At 35.0% G+C, this 19,405-nt stretch overlaps 1 protein-coding gene across 3 annotated transcripts in view; it reads right to left on the bottom strand.

The window, feature by feature from the left end:
• LOC106883631 (exocyst complex component 6B) overlaps window positions 1–19,405 on the bottom strand; it is a 125,674-nt gene that overhangs the window by 13,949 nt on the left and 92,320 nt on the right. For all 3 annotated transcript variants that reach the window (XM_052972708.2, XM_052972707.2, XM_052972710.2), the window contains exons 4-15: window positions 17,435–17,480; window positions 16,552–16,756; window positions 14,975–15,109; window positions 13,064–13,132; window positions 10,373–10,456; window positions 8,582–8,628; window positions 7,426–7,546; window positions 5,377–5,448; window positions 3,665–3,714; window positions 2,619–2,769; window positions 1,482–1,591; window positions 267–378 (exon numbers count right to left, since the gene is read on the bottom strand). In XM_052972708.2, coding sequence (XP_052828668.1) covers window positions 267–378; window positions 1,482–1,591; window positions 2,619–2,769; window positions 3,665–3,714; window positions 5,377–5,448; window positions 7,426–7,546; window positions 8,582–8,628; window positions 10,373–10,456; window positions 13,064–13,132; window positions 14,975–15,109; window positions 16,552–16,756; window positions 17,435–17,480 — 1,202 coding nt within the window. The remainder of the gene's footprint in view (window positions 1–266; window positions 379–1,481; window positions 1,592–2,618; window positions 2,770–3,664; window positions 3,715–5,376; window positions 5,449–7,425; window positions 7,547–8,581; window positions 8,629–10,372; window positions 10,457–13,063; window positions 13,133–14,974; window positions 15,110–16,551; window positions 16,757–17,434; window positions 17,481–19,405) is intronic.

Below are 19,405 nucleotides of genomic sequence, written 5' to 3'. Positions count from 1 at the left end.
CATTGCTTCAACATGGATGGACTGCATAGGCTTCAAGATTTCTGTATGCAGTATTTTGCTTCTCTGAGTGCTTCCAAGGATACACCACAAACTATAAATGGGGAAACCTTCAAATGTTCTGATTTCTTTTCTGAAAAGCATCTCAGTTTTGCATTGATATAGCAGAGTCAAAATACAGGCACACATACACAAAAGCAAAACTAGAAAGATCTGAGGAGGAAGATTTACTGTTAAATATAATTAGAAAGAAAATGCAATCAACTTACTTGTAGAAGGCTGAGGGAGGGCTTTTTGATGAGAGTTGATAAGCAGCCACTAAGTGTTCTTGTTAAAAGTTGATTAGTTGATTTACGAATCATATCATCTATTTCTGTGTGACTGTGAATGAAATGTATAAAAAGAGACAAACATTTCAAATTAATTTTAAATTAATTAACATTATCTTATTTTCTCGTTTAATCAACCCTCTTACTGCAGAAAGTAGAAATATCCACTCAAAATTTCATTACCCTTGACTGTAGAAAACAGTTTCTATACCAATCTATTTTTTGTTGTGGAATGTCATGTCTAAAAACTATTTTCTGCTGAGATATGTCAAGTTTATTGGGGCAATGTGACTTGCAGAAAATACCAACTTATTTTTTGGTAGATATTAACATCATTACAGAAAGAACCATGAAATTTGATTCATAGTCAAAGGGTTAAGAAAGCCAAGATAATAGAAAATAGTAGGAAAAACAAAATCATTCCACTCCTGTTTTCCATGGCAGTATAAGTCAGAGATGTGGTAAAAATTCAAATGCTTTTCACAAATATTTATGGTGCTTGCAAAAGCCAAATAATTTTCCTACTGTTTATATTTTTATTGCAATAAAATTTTGATGCATTTTTCTCTCCATGATATAAACTAAGGTAAAACAAAATGTCTGGAAGAGTTTGAACTCATAAACAACTTAACGCTATTGTGTCTGATATCTCATGACAATTTCTCATGCACGCACGCACACACACACACACACACACACACGCTTTCTCGTAACTGTATAAAAATTTGAAACATTTATTTCTTCATCTAATGAGTGAATCACAGTAATTTTTATGTTAATCATTTAGCATTCAGATTACTCTGTCAAATGTAATACTTGTTTATTCATATTGCTTTGAATTAATTATGCATTATCTTTTTAGCAGTGATTATGATGTGATAGTTTTATTTTACAGTGATATTGGAGGGAAAGAGTGAGAGGTTAGATCTGGTCAGATTAAACATAAAACAGGTAAAATATTTTAGCCAGATATGGATAGGGTTAAATCGTTAAAAAAACAAAAAAAACGTTTTATCCATGAAAGCGTATAATATTAATTTACAGATGGAGTACCTTCCTAGCACTAGCTAATCACCTGTCAGACAAAAATGGTATCAAATTTGAAGTAAGCAAGTTTAAGACTATCAAGATAATGTGCTGAGCATATTAACTTACCTTAAATGTAAATCAGATGAAAATTTCAAGCAAGCGTTAATATACTCCTTGACTTCGTGATAAATTTTTGGTACAAATTGAGAGAAAGGAAACTGTTTTGGAAAGTCATTCTGCAACATAAAACATAAAAATATATATTAAATATATAACAAAACAATGTTATCATTGAAATAAAGTACCAAGATTACTTCTGGGACCCCCCAAAATGTATATATTTTATTCCCCAGACTCAGTATATCATTATTATTATATCATTATTTGAACATCCACTTTGCCAGGCTTGTATAGGTAAGCTGGAATCTGTTGAGGTGAATTTTCTACAGTTGGCTGCCTTTCCTGTTACCATCCCTTACCTATTTCCAAGTAAAGTAATATTTCTCCATGACTTGACATGTTTTCACAGAAGATTGAAAAAAAAAACACTGCTTGCATGACAGTGATACTCATTTACAACTTCCACACGACGTCAAAGCAAGTGCCTTATGATATCATGAAATTGTAATATTTTCACTAATTTCTTAATCATGATTAGCAAAAGTGAAATTGCTTGTCTCATAAAAAAAATACATACACTCTGTGTATTTTCCTTCCTCTCATATTTTTCACTATATCTATCTATACAGACATACACACACTAGTTATCTTTCAGAGTCTGCCTACCAAATCCACCTCACATGGCTTTGATCAACCCAGGGCTATAGGAGAAAACATTTGCTCAAGGTGCCATGCAATGGGACGGAACCTGAAACCATGTAGTTGGGAAGCAAACTTTGTACCACACAGCCACGTCTGTACCTTAGTGTACGAATCATGGCACTTCATAGAGATGCAAGTGGTTGAGATTTGTTGCTTTTTCTTTTGTATCTAATTTTTTAAAAAACCTCTTTATTAGCTGGATCTGGAGGAAGGATTGTTGTGCAGGCACAACTTGGTGAATATTCCTCTTGAATATTTGCAGGTAAGACAAATGCAAGAGATTTCCTGTTCTGAAGGACGAGGCATAGAGGTTAATAATGAAGTCTAGGAATAGGGTGGCTGAACATTGCAGGATTTGAACTCAGGGTACTGAGACAGAACAAATGAAATAAAGTGAATCCTATGAAAATAGGTTACAGAAGGCATCACAGGATTACTTACCGCTGTTAATTGTTCTGATAAAGGAAAATCTCCCATAATTGTCTGAAAGTCTTTCTCATTTTCTATGTACATTGGTGTGTAGTTGTCATCACTGAAGATTAGGTCAAATATTGCGGCCCACTTTGTCATCAACATCTCATTATATTGATCCCTACAACAACAAAACAAGTCAATGATTGATTGAATTATTACTTTTCAACTTATCATTTATGACAGTCTAATCCTTTTTTTTTTAAATCTGTTTTTCATCACTCACATAATTGTTCTGCAGGCCGAGTTACATGCAGTAAATAATTCTCCATAGATACAAGCTGTATTCAAGATGCAAAACTTATTTTCACATCATCCTCATTTAATGTTTGTTGTCTATGCTGGTATGGGTTGGATGGTTTGAACAGGGCTGGTAAGCTGAGGGGCTGCACCAGATTCCAGTCGGATTTGGGATGGTTTCTATGACTGGATGCCCTTCCTAACACCAACCACTCCAAGAGTGTAATGGGTGCTTTTATATGCCATCAGCATGGGTGCCAGTTGCATGACACCAGTATCTGCCAGGACTACTATTTCACTTGGTTTGATATGTCTTTTTCTCAAGCACAGCATATTGCCAAAGGTCTTGGTCATTTGTCATTGGCTCCATGAGGCCCAGCACTCAACTGGTGCTTTTTATGTACCACCAACAGAGGTGCTGGTTATGTGACATCAACAACGGCCACAACTATGATTTCACTTAGCTTGAAAGGTCTTCTCAAGCACAGCATATCACCAAAGGCCTCAGTCATTAGTGATTGCCTCTGTAAGGCCAAACGTTTGTCCCATGCCTTCCTGTTTCTCCCTCTTGTTAATTATTACAATGAATAGAAAGCTGTATTCAATATTAAACATTTCAAAAGTCTATTTTCACAAAATAGGTTTTTGATTGTTTCATTCAAAGTGAACGATGTATCTTCTTGGCTTGACAGACAAAAAGAGCAAAAAAAAATCATTAATTAATTATAACCTAATGAAGAAAAGCACAAAGGAACCAAAAAATAAAAAATACTAACCTGATCTCAAGTAATAATTCTAAAAGGTGCCCCACACTGAAACCATAGCCCTGAAGATATGAAGATATAATCAAAATATTATTAGAAGAACTCATTTAAACTATCATCATCATCGTCACAACAATCATACATATACCACCATAACAACTATTTCACTTACTATTCTTTTAAAACTCACTCTTTTTCCTGGTTGTCTCAAAAATTACAAAAATAACAAGAAGGTTTACTACATCAGATCTATCCATACATCCAAGGAAAAAGACAAAATGACATCAATTTCGAATTGGTACCAACAAAACTATCATTCCACTAATTACTTCCCATGAACAGCATAAATTGCATTTTTTTTTTTTTTTTGTCGTCGGTCAGAAAATGTTTTCTATTTCCTTCTATCTACAAATCAAAAGAAATAACTACTACCATTCCCTTCGAACTTTGCTTTTGTGACCTGGACGTCAATGTTTTGAAACCGACCTATTTTCCATTACATTTCAGACACATTCAACACTGAGTTGCTGAAGCAGAAATATCATTATAGCAAATATTCTGCTCAGATTTGCTTGTCAGTTGCTTGACCTTAACCATTTTAGCATGACCCTTAGTGGTTGACAATGTGTGCATCTTTAATCATGAGCAGGAGTAGTGGGGTGGAGCATCATAGTCATGAGTTGAGAGGGATTCTTTGAGGTTTGAATAGATGTAAGAAAAGCAAAGTTTGAAGGAAATAGCCCTTTTACATACTTTCTAGGATTATGCAATAGGAAATAACAGTTGCTACCCAAGGATAAAAATCGTGTTACAGTGTTATTAAACATTATTGAGGTACCTCAAACTGGATAAGACAACATTGCACTGTGTACAGAATACCAGTTCTATGATACAAATCCTACCAGTTCTATGATACAAATCTACTGTTTGTATCAAAAAGAATATTGTTACAATTCTAGCAACTGTATAACACATACATCACTGTATCTACACATAGTCAATTCACATAAATGAGATAAAAATCTCCCAGTGAAGAAGCTCATTGAAGTCAATGCCAAAATCAATATTATCAATACTTGAACACCTAGCTTTCTGTAGTGGCATATCTTAGATCGGCTTTCAAGAGTCATATTGCTTTGTTACCTCGTCAATAAGGCTCAATCTTCTAAAGACATGTATTGCAAAGACCTGCAGTTTCATTCATTCATTATCTCATCAATAAGGTGCATCCTTCTAAAGTTGGATATGGATATACATACCCACATTCCAAATCATTTTTAGTTGATCTTTTAGTTTGAGCAAGCCCTACAACCATTTTAATACCAAATTTAATCCAACATTAACCTTTTTGTTACCATGTTTCTGTTGAAACATATACTACCTCTGTTTTAATTAATTTTGAAAATAATGAAGAATTTCATAAAATAACTGCCATTATTAAGCTGATGTTTGGAACATAAATTAATGTAAAATTTTGATGATGATCTTAGTTCAGACACTTTAAAACAGTAGATTTGTATCATAGAACTGGTAAGGTTGGGAAAGTTTTGCATTTGTTGGTAACAAAAGTGTTAATCATTGATTCATATTATTTTACATGCTTAAAATATTACATTTGACAATCTCGTATATGCACTTTTGGCTTTGATGGCCAGTCACTATTTCAGTTAACTGTCAGTCAATTTGTCTGATGGCCATAACAGAACTGTAAGAAGTTTACTCACCCGCAGTGTATGGCAGAACAAAAGAATAAGGTTTTTAATTTCCAACATGATATTCTCAGAATTGCAATATCCCTGAAATACAAGAAGACAGCTGAGTTTGGGTGCTGAAATTTTAATAATATTTTTTATAAAGAGACACAAAAACTGAGAAATGAAGATTTCTGGTAACAAAAAAGATTTTGTAGCTCAAAATAAAGATTTTAGATTCTATATAAATGCCATCAAATATAATATTTAGTGTAAAATGCTTTTTTCCTTAATAAATAAATGCGATCACATATACAAGAAAATAAGGAGTTTTTTTTACATCTGTGGTTCTTAATCTGTGTGGTAGTGTCCCTTTGGGGGCATTGTGTGTTCAGAAAACGGACAGTAAATGTCGAAGTGTGTTATGGGAGTGGAAGCAGTGGGTATTTAGAGGTATAGCGATTTTCTTTATAAATACAATATTTAAAGCAATACTTGTATTTCAAACATTTTTTTCACAATAATATTTTTCAAGATTAAAATATGAACAGGAAGAACATTGCATTATTATTGAGCAGAGACATGGTTGATGATGCACTAAGATCCAGTATAATTTTCTTATTTAAGTTTCCATTTTTAGTCATTTCCATAGGGGGCACTAGTCGACACAAACCTCTAGAAATGAGGCACATGCTTGACAGGATACTATAATATGAATAAATATATCATTGCTTAACCCATTAACATTCAGATTATTCTGCCAAATGTAATGCTTATTTGTTCAAAGTTGTTTGAATTAATCATGCATTATCTTGTTGCTTCTAGATTCCAATGAGGTGATAGTATATTTTTAGAATGACATTGTATAGTAGGTGTGAGAGGCTGAATCTGGTCAGTTTGAACATAAAACATGTAGAATATTTGGGTCTGATATGGCTAGTTTAAATGCCAAAGGGTTAAAACTGGCTTCAGTTTGATTAAAATGATCTACTGCTTTTCATTTTTCATGTTTTGTTACAACATGGGAAGGGAGTTGTTTGCAAAATCCTACTCTTTAAAAGGGGGCACTGAGCCACAAAAGATGGAAAACATATGGTCACTCAATCTGCTAGAAATAGCTGCCACATTTTTTCTAAATCATATCCCATCAACTTGAAGAAGGATAAATTGAACAATATAGGTATACATATATATATGTTATATAGGAAGTAATGAAGATAAACACAGGCTTCATATAAATATATTTATATGGAGCACAAAGAAATAGAGAATAAAAATACTGAATAAGATAAGCTTATCTTAATTTGTACTTTTATTCTCTATTTTACTTTTGCACTCCATGTAAATGTATAATTTTGTCAAGCATAACTGTATTTATCTCTATTACTTCCCTCATATCAGCTCAATTTGGATTTCTTCTACACCCATTCCTGATGGTATGGGCCTTACCTGGACCAAAACTTTTGAGTACTATGATGAGTTTTCTATACTGAGCATACCCAGCTCTTGCCAACTGTCTCTCTCACTCTTTCTCTCATATATATATATATATATAGAAACAGATGAGGGAACAACAAGCAAGGTGTATTAATTTGACGCTTGGGAAAAATGGAAAAGTCTTTGACATTTCCAGCCTGTGCTCTTTGACAGAAAAGAATAAGGAAAAAAATGGAGAGAGAAAAAAATGTATGTATGTATGTATGTATGTATGTATGTATGTATGTATGTATGTATGTAAAAGACAATGTCTTTTTGTATTTGAAATCCCTTTGATCCCAGTTTGTTTGATCAGGGATAACTTGGCACTAAACAACAACAATTATCACATATAAATAATATTAACACATTTTATCCTACTCGCAATGTTTAATGGTAGCTTCAGTAAAATTCGTTTTCCTGTCGCTGCTAATATAAAGAAACAACAAAAAAACTTATCTGCTTGTATTATGTTCAACATCGCAGTTAGTCATAAAACAAAGCAGTAAAATTATGCCAGGTTGATACGTTAAGGAAATATATTTTAAAGTTAAACTGATGTGTGTGTGTGTGAGAGAGAGAGAGGGGAGGTCCTGATAAACTTACACAATTCCTACGCAATTCAGCAGCTATTTTTGACACAGCCATTTCCCATAATTCATCCATATAGGCCTGGTTTACAAGACCACTTGTTGTGTTCAGAATGTGATCTTCCACCACAAAAAATCTGAAATGGTAAAAAAACAAAGAATTATCACTAACACATCAACAATGATTGAGAGAGAGAGAGAGAGAGAGAGAAAAACAAAATATGTCATTAAATAAGACAAACATGGAACTTAAGAAAAATTATTTTACAATTAAGCCTTCTGTCTCCTAATAACTAACTTCAGGAACCACTGAAGGATCCTCTACATGGGTACTCAGACTGCTAGAAACAGCAGCTAAATCTTTCTTAAATCACACCATACTGTCTTTGAAAAAACTATAGCACTAGGAGGATAATGTGGTCGTAGATGCTTTATCTAATCCACTTCTCTATAACACTTTCTTTTCCTTACTTTTATCTTTCTCAGTTCAGTATCTGCATTCTCCCTCCCCACTGACAGAATGAGGAGGAAAAAAACAAAACGTTAATTTAACGAGCAGGTTATTCCATTGATCAAATCAACTGGAACCCTCAACATCATAACCGATAGAGTGCCAGTTATAATTTCATAATTGATATAAAAAAGTTCTCTTACTTTTGTGTTGCCAGTTTAGCACCTTAACAACATGCTGACCACATTTTAAAAATACCATACAATGACATTTTTTTTGTCAAAGTACAAGGTCTATACTGTTATATCTGATGAGGGAAGCTCAATGAGGTCACTCAACATACTACAAAAAGCAACAAGAACTCCCTTAAATCACACCCTACCATATTAAAAGGAAAGAAGCATATTGGATAGAGTAGACATCAATAAGACTATGAAAACTGGTGATCACAGCTGGAACATCTCTGATCATGGATTTGCTTAGTCAGGGCTGGACTGGGGTTCAACAACAACCATCACTGGTACTTTATCAATTTCTCAGTGATGTAAAGCAAAACTAACCTTGAAGTCATTGTAATATGACAAGACAAAACTAAATATTCTAAGTCATACATTCATAGCCTACAAAGTGTAAGATTTGTTAGAGAAGAGATGTGACTGTGTTTGTTACATTCAGGCTTCTATATTACAGAAGGAATCAGAATACTTAAACTTTGACTTACCCAACAACATCATGAAAATACAATTTATAGGAATCTAAACTTTCATACTGAAATGAAAAGAAAAGAAAACATGAAATTTAAAGGATACGTAAAAAATATTATTTCTATAACAGTATTCTGTTTCTAATATTTCTAAAACATTAACATTCCAGAGTAGTGTTTTATTGATCACTCAATGTAATTTAAATACCTTTATAATCATTCCATTTTGACATCTACTTTTCCATACTTATATCATGAAGGTTAAATAGAACATGTAACAGAGTTACAGCTAGCCGAATCAACAGGGACTATTCAAGGGCCATAGTTCATATAGTACTACCAGTGGCATAGCTAGAGTATGTCTCCCATTCAACCCCAACAAACAGCCTATGCTGGTTTATATAGCAAACCCCAAACTGCTGCCTTCATATGCAGCTATGCCATCACTGTTGTGATAACTCTAAGACAAAGAGAGAGAGACCACTAAGTGGACCTTCTAGAAATAGCAGCCAACTCTCTCTCTCCCAAATCACAACCTACTATCTTAAACCGGAAGAACACACTGGATAATGCAGCATGAAATATACTATGGCTGGTAATAATAAAATGAGATAATAACAGCTGGATGGCTATTAACCTGAAGTTAAACAACAATAACTCATTTAATAGCCTAGTTTATCAACAGATATTGATGATGCAGCTTAAAATAAGGTCATAAGCATGGTTTCATGCCGTTCAGTGTATTATATAACAATTCAATGTTTTATTAATTTTTAGTGCTGAGGTCAAATCTTCACTTTAAGCTTTGAGACGGCAATGGCCATGTGGTTAAGAAGTTTGGGTTTCGAGTTTGGTCCCACACCATGGCATCTTAGGCAAGTGTCTTCAACTACAGATTCAAATGAACACTGCCTTAAGAGCAAAACCTGCAAACAGTAACTGTGTGGAAGCCTGAAATGTACGTATGTATATTTGAATGTATGTTCATGTGTGGATTATTTACACATGACTCTCCATTTCTGTTTTGATGTTAACACTGCTTGAAAAACAGTGTTCAGCATTCATATTCGTTAACTTATCAGTTTGATAAATAGAGACCATCATCAAGTACTAGATTTAAGAGTAAGAATTAAGGGTCAATATGATCAACTTCAAACCCTTCAAGGCAGTGCCCCAGTATGGATGCAGTCCAACAATTTAAATATGAAATTAAAATACTGCATGTTATTGAAATTAACGAAACACTCCTAAGATATGTTATGCAAGCTCTATGAGTTAGTACTTTTATATTCACAACCACTAAACCATTTTGAAAAATGCAGACATTAAAGACACTAAACTTCTGTGTACAAGCAACTATGAACAAGAGGTTCTGGAATCATTGTTTTCATTTATAGTTTTGTCTATTTTTATATCCTTTCAGTGACCCATGTTAGCAAGGGTCAGATAGCATTGTGAATTTTAAATATGTGTATAAATGTAAACTATTGCAATAAGGTGCAATAAATCATCATTATTCTCTTAATGCTAGTTTTAGACTGGATTAGAAATGTGTACTGTAGTACGTATAGCCACTCTTGTTGATGTACATGTGAGGATCAATGTCCTGAATTCTTATTTCATCTATGCCATCTTTAGTCAATTGGTTTCCTGAAGAGGTTAAATAATATTAATAAGCTTTGAATTAAGGTGCCATAGTATGAAGATGACGTGTATGTAAATAAGAATGAAATAAAAATATGTATATATATATATATATATATATATATATATATATACATATATATATACATATAAAGCAAGACATACCATGTTTTGCGAAGGTTTTAAGGATAAACGCGCTTGTTTTCGCCTCTGTTTCCGGTAGTATGTTTCAAAAGTTTCCCGTGCACCCTAGACAGAATAAGAGAAAAGTGAAATTAAAAGGAACCAGTGGTTTATTTCAGTTTGTTTACTGCTTCAGCTTAACACCTGAGGCAGTAACAATGATAAATAAGGTGCATGATATTGCTAGAATGATACTATACAAGAATGGAAACGACTAAAATAAAATAAAACCTATGAGTTAGAGTGATAAGAAACCAAAGATTTGGAACAATAATGCCTTTACTGAGGACACAAGTGAAGCCATCATAAATGAGAGCTGATATGGAGCTGTATTAAGTGTTCACCACAATTAACAAAACCTTACACAAAGAAAGTGTGAGCAATGTAAAGAAACTAATATTTAGGAGGTTGAAGGTGGTGAGCTGGCAGAATCATTAGCACACCAGGCAAAAATGTTTCGCGGAATTTTGTCCGTCTTTATTACATTCTGAGTTCAAATTCTGCCAATGTTGATTTTTAAGGTGACAAGCTGGCAGAATCACTAGTATGCCAAGCAAAATTCTGAGTGGAATTGCATCTGTCTTTACATTCTGAGTTCAAATTCTGCTGAGGTCGACTTTGCCTTTCATCCTTTTAGGCTTAATAAAAAGAGTGCCAACTGGAGTTGTTGTAAATGACATACCTGCTCCCTTGAAATTGCTGGCCTTGTGCCAAAATTTGAAATCATTATTTGTATTATTAACCCATTAAGTTCCAGGGTACTTAAATTTCTGAATATTACTTTTAAATTTTTACAAATGATTGAAAATAGGTTAAAATGAAAAAAATAATTATTAAAACTCCTTTACTTCAAGTAGAAATGGAAATACTTGGTGTCCTATAAATAGAACACTGACACAATGTGATATAGCTTATTTAATGTTCTCATTTCATGTCCTATTTATAGGACAGTGGAACTTAATGGGTTAAGGTAGCAAGGTGGACAAAATGCTTAATGGTATTTTGTACATCTTCCTGTTTTGAGTTGGGGTTGACTTTGCCTTTCATCCTTTCAGGGTCAACAAAATAGGTACCAGTTAAGTACTAAGGTTGATGTAATCAACTTCTCCCACCCAACAAAAACTGCTAGCCTTGTGTCAAAATTTGAAACAGTTCTTATTATTAATATTATAAACACATTAGGGTAGTGGGTTGGCAGAACCAGTAGAGGTGGGTAAAACTATAATCATCACTGAATGTTTGCTTTTTCCACGATTGCATGGGTTGGACAGGCCTTCTTTAGCAAAGCATCCCACTGCTTGTTGCAGTCCCTTATCAACATGTTCATTGAAGTCCAACCTCCTGAGATCTTTTATCACATCTTCTCATGTCTTCCATCTTCCACTTGGATTACTTGGCACATCTTTACCTAACTATCCTCTTCCATATACATCACATACTTATACCAACTATATTTTCTATCTAACACAGCACATTTGCTGAAGAGAAAAGAGTTGGTGTGATTATCTGATAAAAGTCAAGGGATTTTCATTTGGCCACACCATGATCATCTGTAACATTAATGTGTTAAATGTTAACACTGAATACACAACTAGTTTTTTTTTGCATTGATTGATCACCATACTTTAGGCATGTTCTTTACAGCTGAATGTCCTTCCTATCACAAACAGCTTTACAACATAGACTGGGTGCATTCTGTCACATCACATGCACTAGAGAGCTTTGCAGTATTTAATTAAATCCTTCCATGTTAAATTCAAATCAAATAGAAGTCTGTTAAAAGTTAAAAAAATAATTTCAAATAATTTCTTAATTTAGTTGAGGATGATTAGTTTCATTCCCTTTTGTTTTTCTAGTAATAAATATTATTTCTACTGTGAAAGACAACTACAGTTTTTGCTTGAAATTTTTGAAACTGTGAACAATGTTAATTCATATTAAATTGCAATAACCATATTTGGAATCTAGAGTTCAGTGCTTTTAATAAAGTTATTTTTGAGTGTTTACTCATTCATTGCAGAACTCATATTTTTTATACACCTTTTTGCCATGTTGAATAAAATATTGTTTCAAATTTTGGCACAAGACCATTTGCTGAGTATAATACAAAATCAAATACGCAATATACCTTCGCTTTACATTCCCTTGCAGTTGCTTAAATAAAGTACCAGTCAAATATTGGGGATGACATAAATGACTATCTACCCATCCCTAAAAAAATGGTTGGCCTTGTGTGTATTTTTAAAAAAATTATAGTTTTATTGATGCCATTGCCTATGTTACATTCCTAGTTATAACATTTGATTCTTTCCAAGTTTACCCAGCCAAAGGGTAAAGAATCAAACATAGCAGCACCACAGATGTATCAACACAACACACACGAGATTGAAACAGCTGACCTCACGCACTTCTCATGAGGAATTCCAGAAGAAGCTTCGTGAGACCACTCCTGAGATGCTTCAGAAAAAAGAAAAACCGTTGGAAAACAGTTTATAGCAGAGACTCCAGCAAATTAAGATCTGAAGAAGGAATTCTAATTCCGAAATATCATCGGACTATAGTTTACCAAGTTACAACAGGTATACAGTCCATTTTTTGTTCTATAGTGCATTGTTATACCTTCCTAAACTTTTTATTCTTTATAAAAACCAGTATTTTTTCGACAATACTTACCAAAACTGAATATATATGAAGGCATCTGTAAACTGGTGAGAAGTCAATTAGGTCCTGAGCACTAAGTTCCTGGAAGGGAAAATGAAATAAAAATGTACATCATGGTAGAATAGAAGACTATCAATCAGTTGCTGTTGCTGTGCTTTTGAAGTTGCAAATAGCTGTAAACAGCATTTGATTTTCTTTGTTTGCCCCCACCCTCATGTGTAGGATGAAGTTACTTATCCCAGGTCAGCTCTCATAAAGTAGAACTTTATTCTAAAAGCATTCCAGCAGCAATCATCCTGTCCTTTTGTGTATCTAGGACCACACTGTCCAATGTTTCTTTCTTTTGTCATTTCAGATAGAAGTGTGCAATTTGAGAGATTTTGCTGCTATTTCTAGTAGGTTGAGTAAGAGTATAGACACTACCAACAGGCTCAACGTTTGTTTGCTATTTCTCATAGGTAGATTAGTTAGTGTGGTGGAAATTTCTCAGTGAATTATTTTGATTCCTAACTAGAAAACATTTCACTTGACTTTCTCTTAAAGGCCAACTTGTTCTTGTTGTGTAGCCACAGGTCAGTTTTGTGGTTGTCAGCCAAATTTAGGTGCAATCCGGAGAGCCAGATAGAATGTGTCCTGATATTTATTCCAACTCTTTACCTTCTATGAAATTATTATTGAAGCAGTGGAGATGCAGAAATTGTGGAATGAGAGACTAAAAGCCTTGCAATATTTACATATGTGTATATTTTGAGTTCCAGTCTAGCTATGGTTGATTTTATCTTCCACACTTCTGAGATTAATAAAATAAATACTAAGCATTGTGGTCATACTAATCAACAGACAAATCTTGGTCTTAAGCTAACATTGTAAAATATCATTATCATTATTCTCAAGAGAGGGCATCAAAGTCATCACTCAACCTGCTAGAAACAGCAGTCAAGCCTTCCTCAAACCACACCCTATAGTCATAAACAACACAGGCCTGACTGGATAATTGATTTCCTTGAAATACTATGTCTGGAGATGAAAAAATGGATAGGTCATGGCTGGAGTGCTTCTGATCATAGATCTGCTTGGTTAGAGCTGAACTGAGGTTAAAAAAGGCTAGACTATATACTTTATGGTCTCTAGTCTGGTGCTTTACATTAGTTTGTAAAAATACTGCTTATATTTTGACAGAATAATAAGTATCAATACATACTCAACAGAATCTGAGAACAATATTTGGTAGAGCTTTAGTATGATACTCAGCAAATTAATAAGACAATACCAATATATATTAGTGAGAGAGGCAGTATCAATACCAAGAGATAGTATTTATCCCCATTTAACGTGGATGTTCTATTACAACAAACTATTCTATGGTAGATACCATGATAGAAACTGTCATATAGGCTTTTAGTGCAAAGTGCACTCTTCTTTATATCACTAGTGGGGAGATAAATCCCTACCAACTCCAGCACCGAGACCACCAGATCACGTAATTTCAACCTTCATTGGTCTTATCAATGATGGACACTTGACCTCTAGAGATATTATCAACTCATCTCCCCACCAGTGATATATAGAAAAAGTGCTAGAACAGGTGCTGGTGTCGCGATTAGCCAGTGAGCTTGTTAAAAAATATATATTAGCGACAGAGGCAGTATTAATACCGGGAGGTAATATTTATTCCCATGTTGGTTTTTTTGTGCAAAATGCAAAAAAGCCAATGTGAGCATTTCTCTCATGGTATCTACCACAGTATAGTAAGTTCTAACACAACATCCATGTTTAAGTGGGAATAAATATTACCTCTACAGTATCAGTGTTACACTCTATCAACTGAACTTCACACACACACACACACACACACACACACTAAGAGAACTTGTGCTAAGGATAACAACACTGAAACTATATTGAAAATTTCTGCATGCTTACTTCATCTAGTTGTTCCTCCTCAGATTCTTCTTGGACTTGAGGTACCTCTCCAGTGAATGGATTGGGGGGTGGTGGTGCTCTACGCCGACGTTTCTGTTTCACAATGGAGGGATCAATATTGTTCTGCTCAGCAGCCTGAAATGACAAATAATATATGTATAAGTATATACAAATATGCGTGTGCATATTATATATATATATATATATATATAATCGTAATTGAACCATACTCAATGACTGGCATCGGGCCAGTGGAGCACTGACAGCACTGTCGAGCGTGTTCATTACCAGAGCAGCTGTCTGGCTTCCCTACTAGTGGCCTGTAAATAGCACCAGTTGAGCATAATCGTTATCAGCGTTGCCTTCTAACACTTGTGCTGGTGGCACGTTAGAAAATCATTCGAGCGAGGTCGTTGCCAGTGCTGCTGGACTGGCTCCCATGCAGATGGCACGTAAAAGCACCCACTACACTCTTGGAGTGGTTGGCGTTAGGAAGGGCATCCAGCTGTAGAAACTCTGCCAGATCAGATTGGAGCCTGGTGGAGCCTTCTGGTTTGCCAGTCCTCAGTCAAATCGTCCAACCCATGCTAGCATGGAAAGCAGATGTTAAACGATGATGATGATGTATATATATATATATATATATATATATATATATATATATATATATATATACATACATACACACACAAGGTTATCAGTTAAAACATACTTGAGGCATATTTGAACCCAAGAGAAAGTCATTCACTATGTTTTGTCATGGAGAAAATTTTTCACTGTAGACAAATGGTGTAAATACACCAAAATCAGTTCACAGCACCACACACACACACGCACAGAGTTTGTTATATTCATGCATACAAAACATAAGAGCTCAGATAGTAAACGGTGAAATTAATTTTTAATTTCTTGAAATCTCACCCCTTTGTTTTTAAGAGTTGCCAACAACTGCAGCTTGATTTTTGCTTACTTTCTCCAAGCTTTGAGACAAATTTTAATTCATTAAGAATTTTTTGAGATACAGTATACAGCCATATGAGGTACATCATTCAGTTTATATCCGAATTGTGTAGCATACTAGGATTTGGAGATCATTACATACCCTGGCCAACAAATGCCCCAAAATAAAAAAAATTAAATCTTGGTGTTATAGAGAGTAAGAGAAGAATTTGAAAGATTAGGTGCTTATAGAGAGAAAGCCTGTGTGAGACACATGGAATAAACTACTGAAAGTGAAATATATATATATATATATATATATAAAATATGGGTGGCTTATTAGCAATTTACCAACCAAAAGGCAAAATTATAGATGTCACTAAAGTGACAGAGGGAACTAAGCAGTACCAGCATTGCTAGAAATAAGAGTCAAAACAACTCAGTAGACACAGATAGCACCATCTTAGTGACAGACAAAGAGACAAGCTTCCTACAGTCGATATAGCCAGATCACTGGTGATTTTGAATTTTGATGCTAGAGCATCTGAATACTCATTGGTGGCTCTTATTGCACCTAGGGTTAAACTCAACTCATACACACACACACACACAAAATATTGAAAAGTTGTATGACATACATGTCTCATGGCCACCTCCCCAATCCGAGCTGAATGTTTGCGGATGTTTTCCAAGAAATCTTTCAAGTCAGACATTGAAGCATCTTTAATGCTCTCCCGTAGCTTGGGAATGGCATCAGCCATTGTTTGAGAGAACCAGTGTGTATTGACCCTTGGAAGGAATGTGTGTTCGAGTTGTTCCAGAGTTTTAAGGGCAGGGTAATATCTGAAAAGACAGAAAACGATTCATGTTAGGGATGTAAATATGAGGGAACAGTTTTTTTTATTAGGTTCATATTGTATTTTATTATTTTACTACTTTCAATCATTGAGTTGTGGTCAAGCTATGGCACAGCTTTCAAGGTTTTTGATTCTGGGTATTACATGTCTTCACTCTACACAGCATAAAAATATACAACAAGAAGAAAAAAAAATGCCAGATTGCCTCTAACTAGATTATATCATGCTTATACTTGAACTTCTGCATCTATTGATTTTTTTTTTTTTTAATTATCAGTTTGTAACCTCCAGAGTATATGTTTATGAAGATGATCTCAGATCGGAGATCTGTTCAAGTGATTGTTGAAGTGTGGACTCTGTCAAGTATTTCCAGGAGCCAGGTGGTACTGTTAAAAATACATAATGTATTAAGTCTACCACCCAGAAAGAATTACAGTCTGTCCAACAGGTTTCTGCATAGTGTGTGTGTGTGTGTCAGTCTATTTGATTTCAGTGAAGAGGTTTGGATTAAACAGAGGCTTGAAAAGAAAACTCATTTGTAAGATGACACATAATAAAATCAAATATGAGACCATGACCAAAGCAAAACTTCTTAAACCACACAGCACCTGTGCCAGCATTATTTTAACAGCAATGACATTCACAATACAAGCTGAGTATTTACCTCTTGCTTTTCATCTGTTCCTTAAGTTTACCATACATCTCTAGCACTGAAAATAGAAAACAGTAAAGAATTATTACATGGTAGTAACAACACCAGCAGGAGAAGAAGAAGAGGTGGTGGTGGTGGTGGTGACAGTTTGTTTTATTGACCACAAGGGCCTAAGACATTAAGGACAATACAAGAATGAAATACAGACACACTAAGTAGCATTTAGATTGAATAAAAAAAAGTAAAAAAAAACCCAGAATATAACAAAACTTCTAACGTGGAAGAGGGGAGAACAATTAGGGTACTTTAGGGCAAAAAGCTCACATACAGAGGTCAAGATTACTCTGCTACATGCAAGGCATCAAAAGTGATCTCCCCAATTTATTTTCTCCCACTTAGAAAAGCACATTCAGGGTAGGCTCATTCAGCCTCATCCACCTTTCTGTAAGCATATTAGAAGGTGACACTTTCTTCTCTATATCCACTTTTTCAAGTGATACTGAAGAAGTTGATGAGAGAGGAAAATGCTTGTCTTCAAATTTTTCATATGAATCTACCACAGCACCTTTTTTTACCATAATCAGCAGGCAATGGAAAACCATCTGCCCTTTCCTATCAAGGGAAGGTGGCTTGGCTGATAGCTGGATTAGTCCTACCTGTGACAGAAGCTGTTTGACACAGCCCCTTAAGTCAGCAATGCAAAGACACTGACTGATGGCATGCAGAATGACTTCGTCAATCTGAGCACATCTCAGACATTGGCACCTCTATTGTCCCCAGCAGGAACAGGAACACTGGACTATTGCAAATTGTCCATAGTTCCTGACTCAGAAGCCTTCTAAAAGAGACTGCTCAGACTGTTCTCATTGCTGTCTAGAGTTGTTCCTGGCCATTGTCACTCATACTCTTCCTTAACCATTTATGAAATGCAAGAGTTGTTTTCTAGCCAAAAGTATTATCCAGCTGGTAGGGTACCATTGGGTTACTGACAACATGTAGATGCCACTCAACCTCGATCTATGGCTGGCTCATGACTGTAGCTCGGTTATAGAGATGAGCTGCCAAAAGGTCTATTACACAAAAGATGCCTATACCAATTCAGTCTAATTTTCATTGTTAATGTTACAGTGGCTAAGATACTTCTGTAAGTGTATCAAACTCATAGTGTGCTTGTGCATCACTAGTGGTGTCAGGACAGATGTTGGCAACAGATGGATTTCTTAACTAACAGAATTTGTCCCTTCCATAAAAAGTAGAAAAGCATGCACTCCATAGTTCTTGGGGCAAGGATGACATCCAGGCTACAGTTCACCACTGATGTGAAGTAGGCATTAATCACTTCTGCTTAACCATTTACAGGCAGTTTATTCTAAATACACTTCTGAGTGAGATTGGCCACCCAATTTGCAACCTCTTCCCAGTCCTAACCAGATCCTCAGTCAAGCAACAGAAATTGCTGGTAACCAGTAAAGATTCACCTCTCCAGATGCCAAGCTGCAAGCACACTGATTGGATATGGTTGATGTGAGCTTCTTCTATATGCTGCAGGTACTTTTCCAGTATAGTGTCAATCACTTCTATATCCAAGGTGTCCAACACTATGTTGCCCGCTATAGTTTTTCTGTGACCTGGTTCAACCAGGATGTGACTCAAGGATTACAACTTTTGCAGAAGGGGCTCCAAGAACCAAACCATACAGTAGAAAAGTGCAAGTGTATAGCTATGAAACAAAACAGTTCCAGAAGTGGGTATTCATTTTGACCACTGAACAACTGTTACTGTACATTGTAGTGATCAAACCTCTGAAGACAGGACTGAAACAAACTGTTCTTAGGTCAGTTGCCAATACCCTGCGAAAATCAGATCTTTTCTTAACCAGCTCCATTGCATGAGGAAGAAGCTATCATGGATAGATCTGCCAGGGATAGAACAGATTTATGCACCTCCAACTACACTACAAATGATAAGCACTAGCTTCTTGGT

Source organism: Octopus bimaculoides, chromosome 14, assembly GCF_046866305.1.
Source record: "Octopus bimaculoides isolate indiv1 chromosome 14, ASM4686630v1, whole genome shotgun sequence".
In the NCBI taxonomy this organism is placed as follows: domain Eukaryota; kingdom Metazoa; phylum Mollusca; class Cephalopoda; order Octopoda; family Octopodidae; genus Octopus; species Octopus bimaculoides.
Note: the sequence above shows the minus strand (reverse complement) of the source record. Positions and strands in the feature narration are given on the sequence as shown.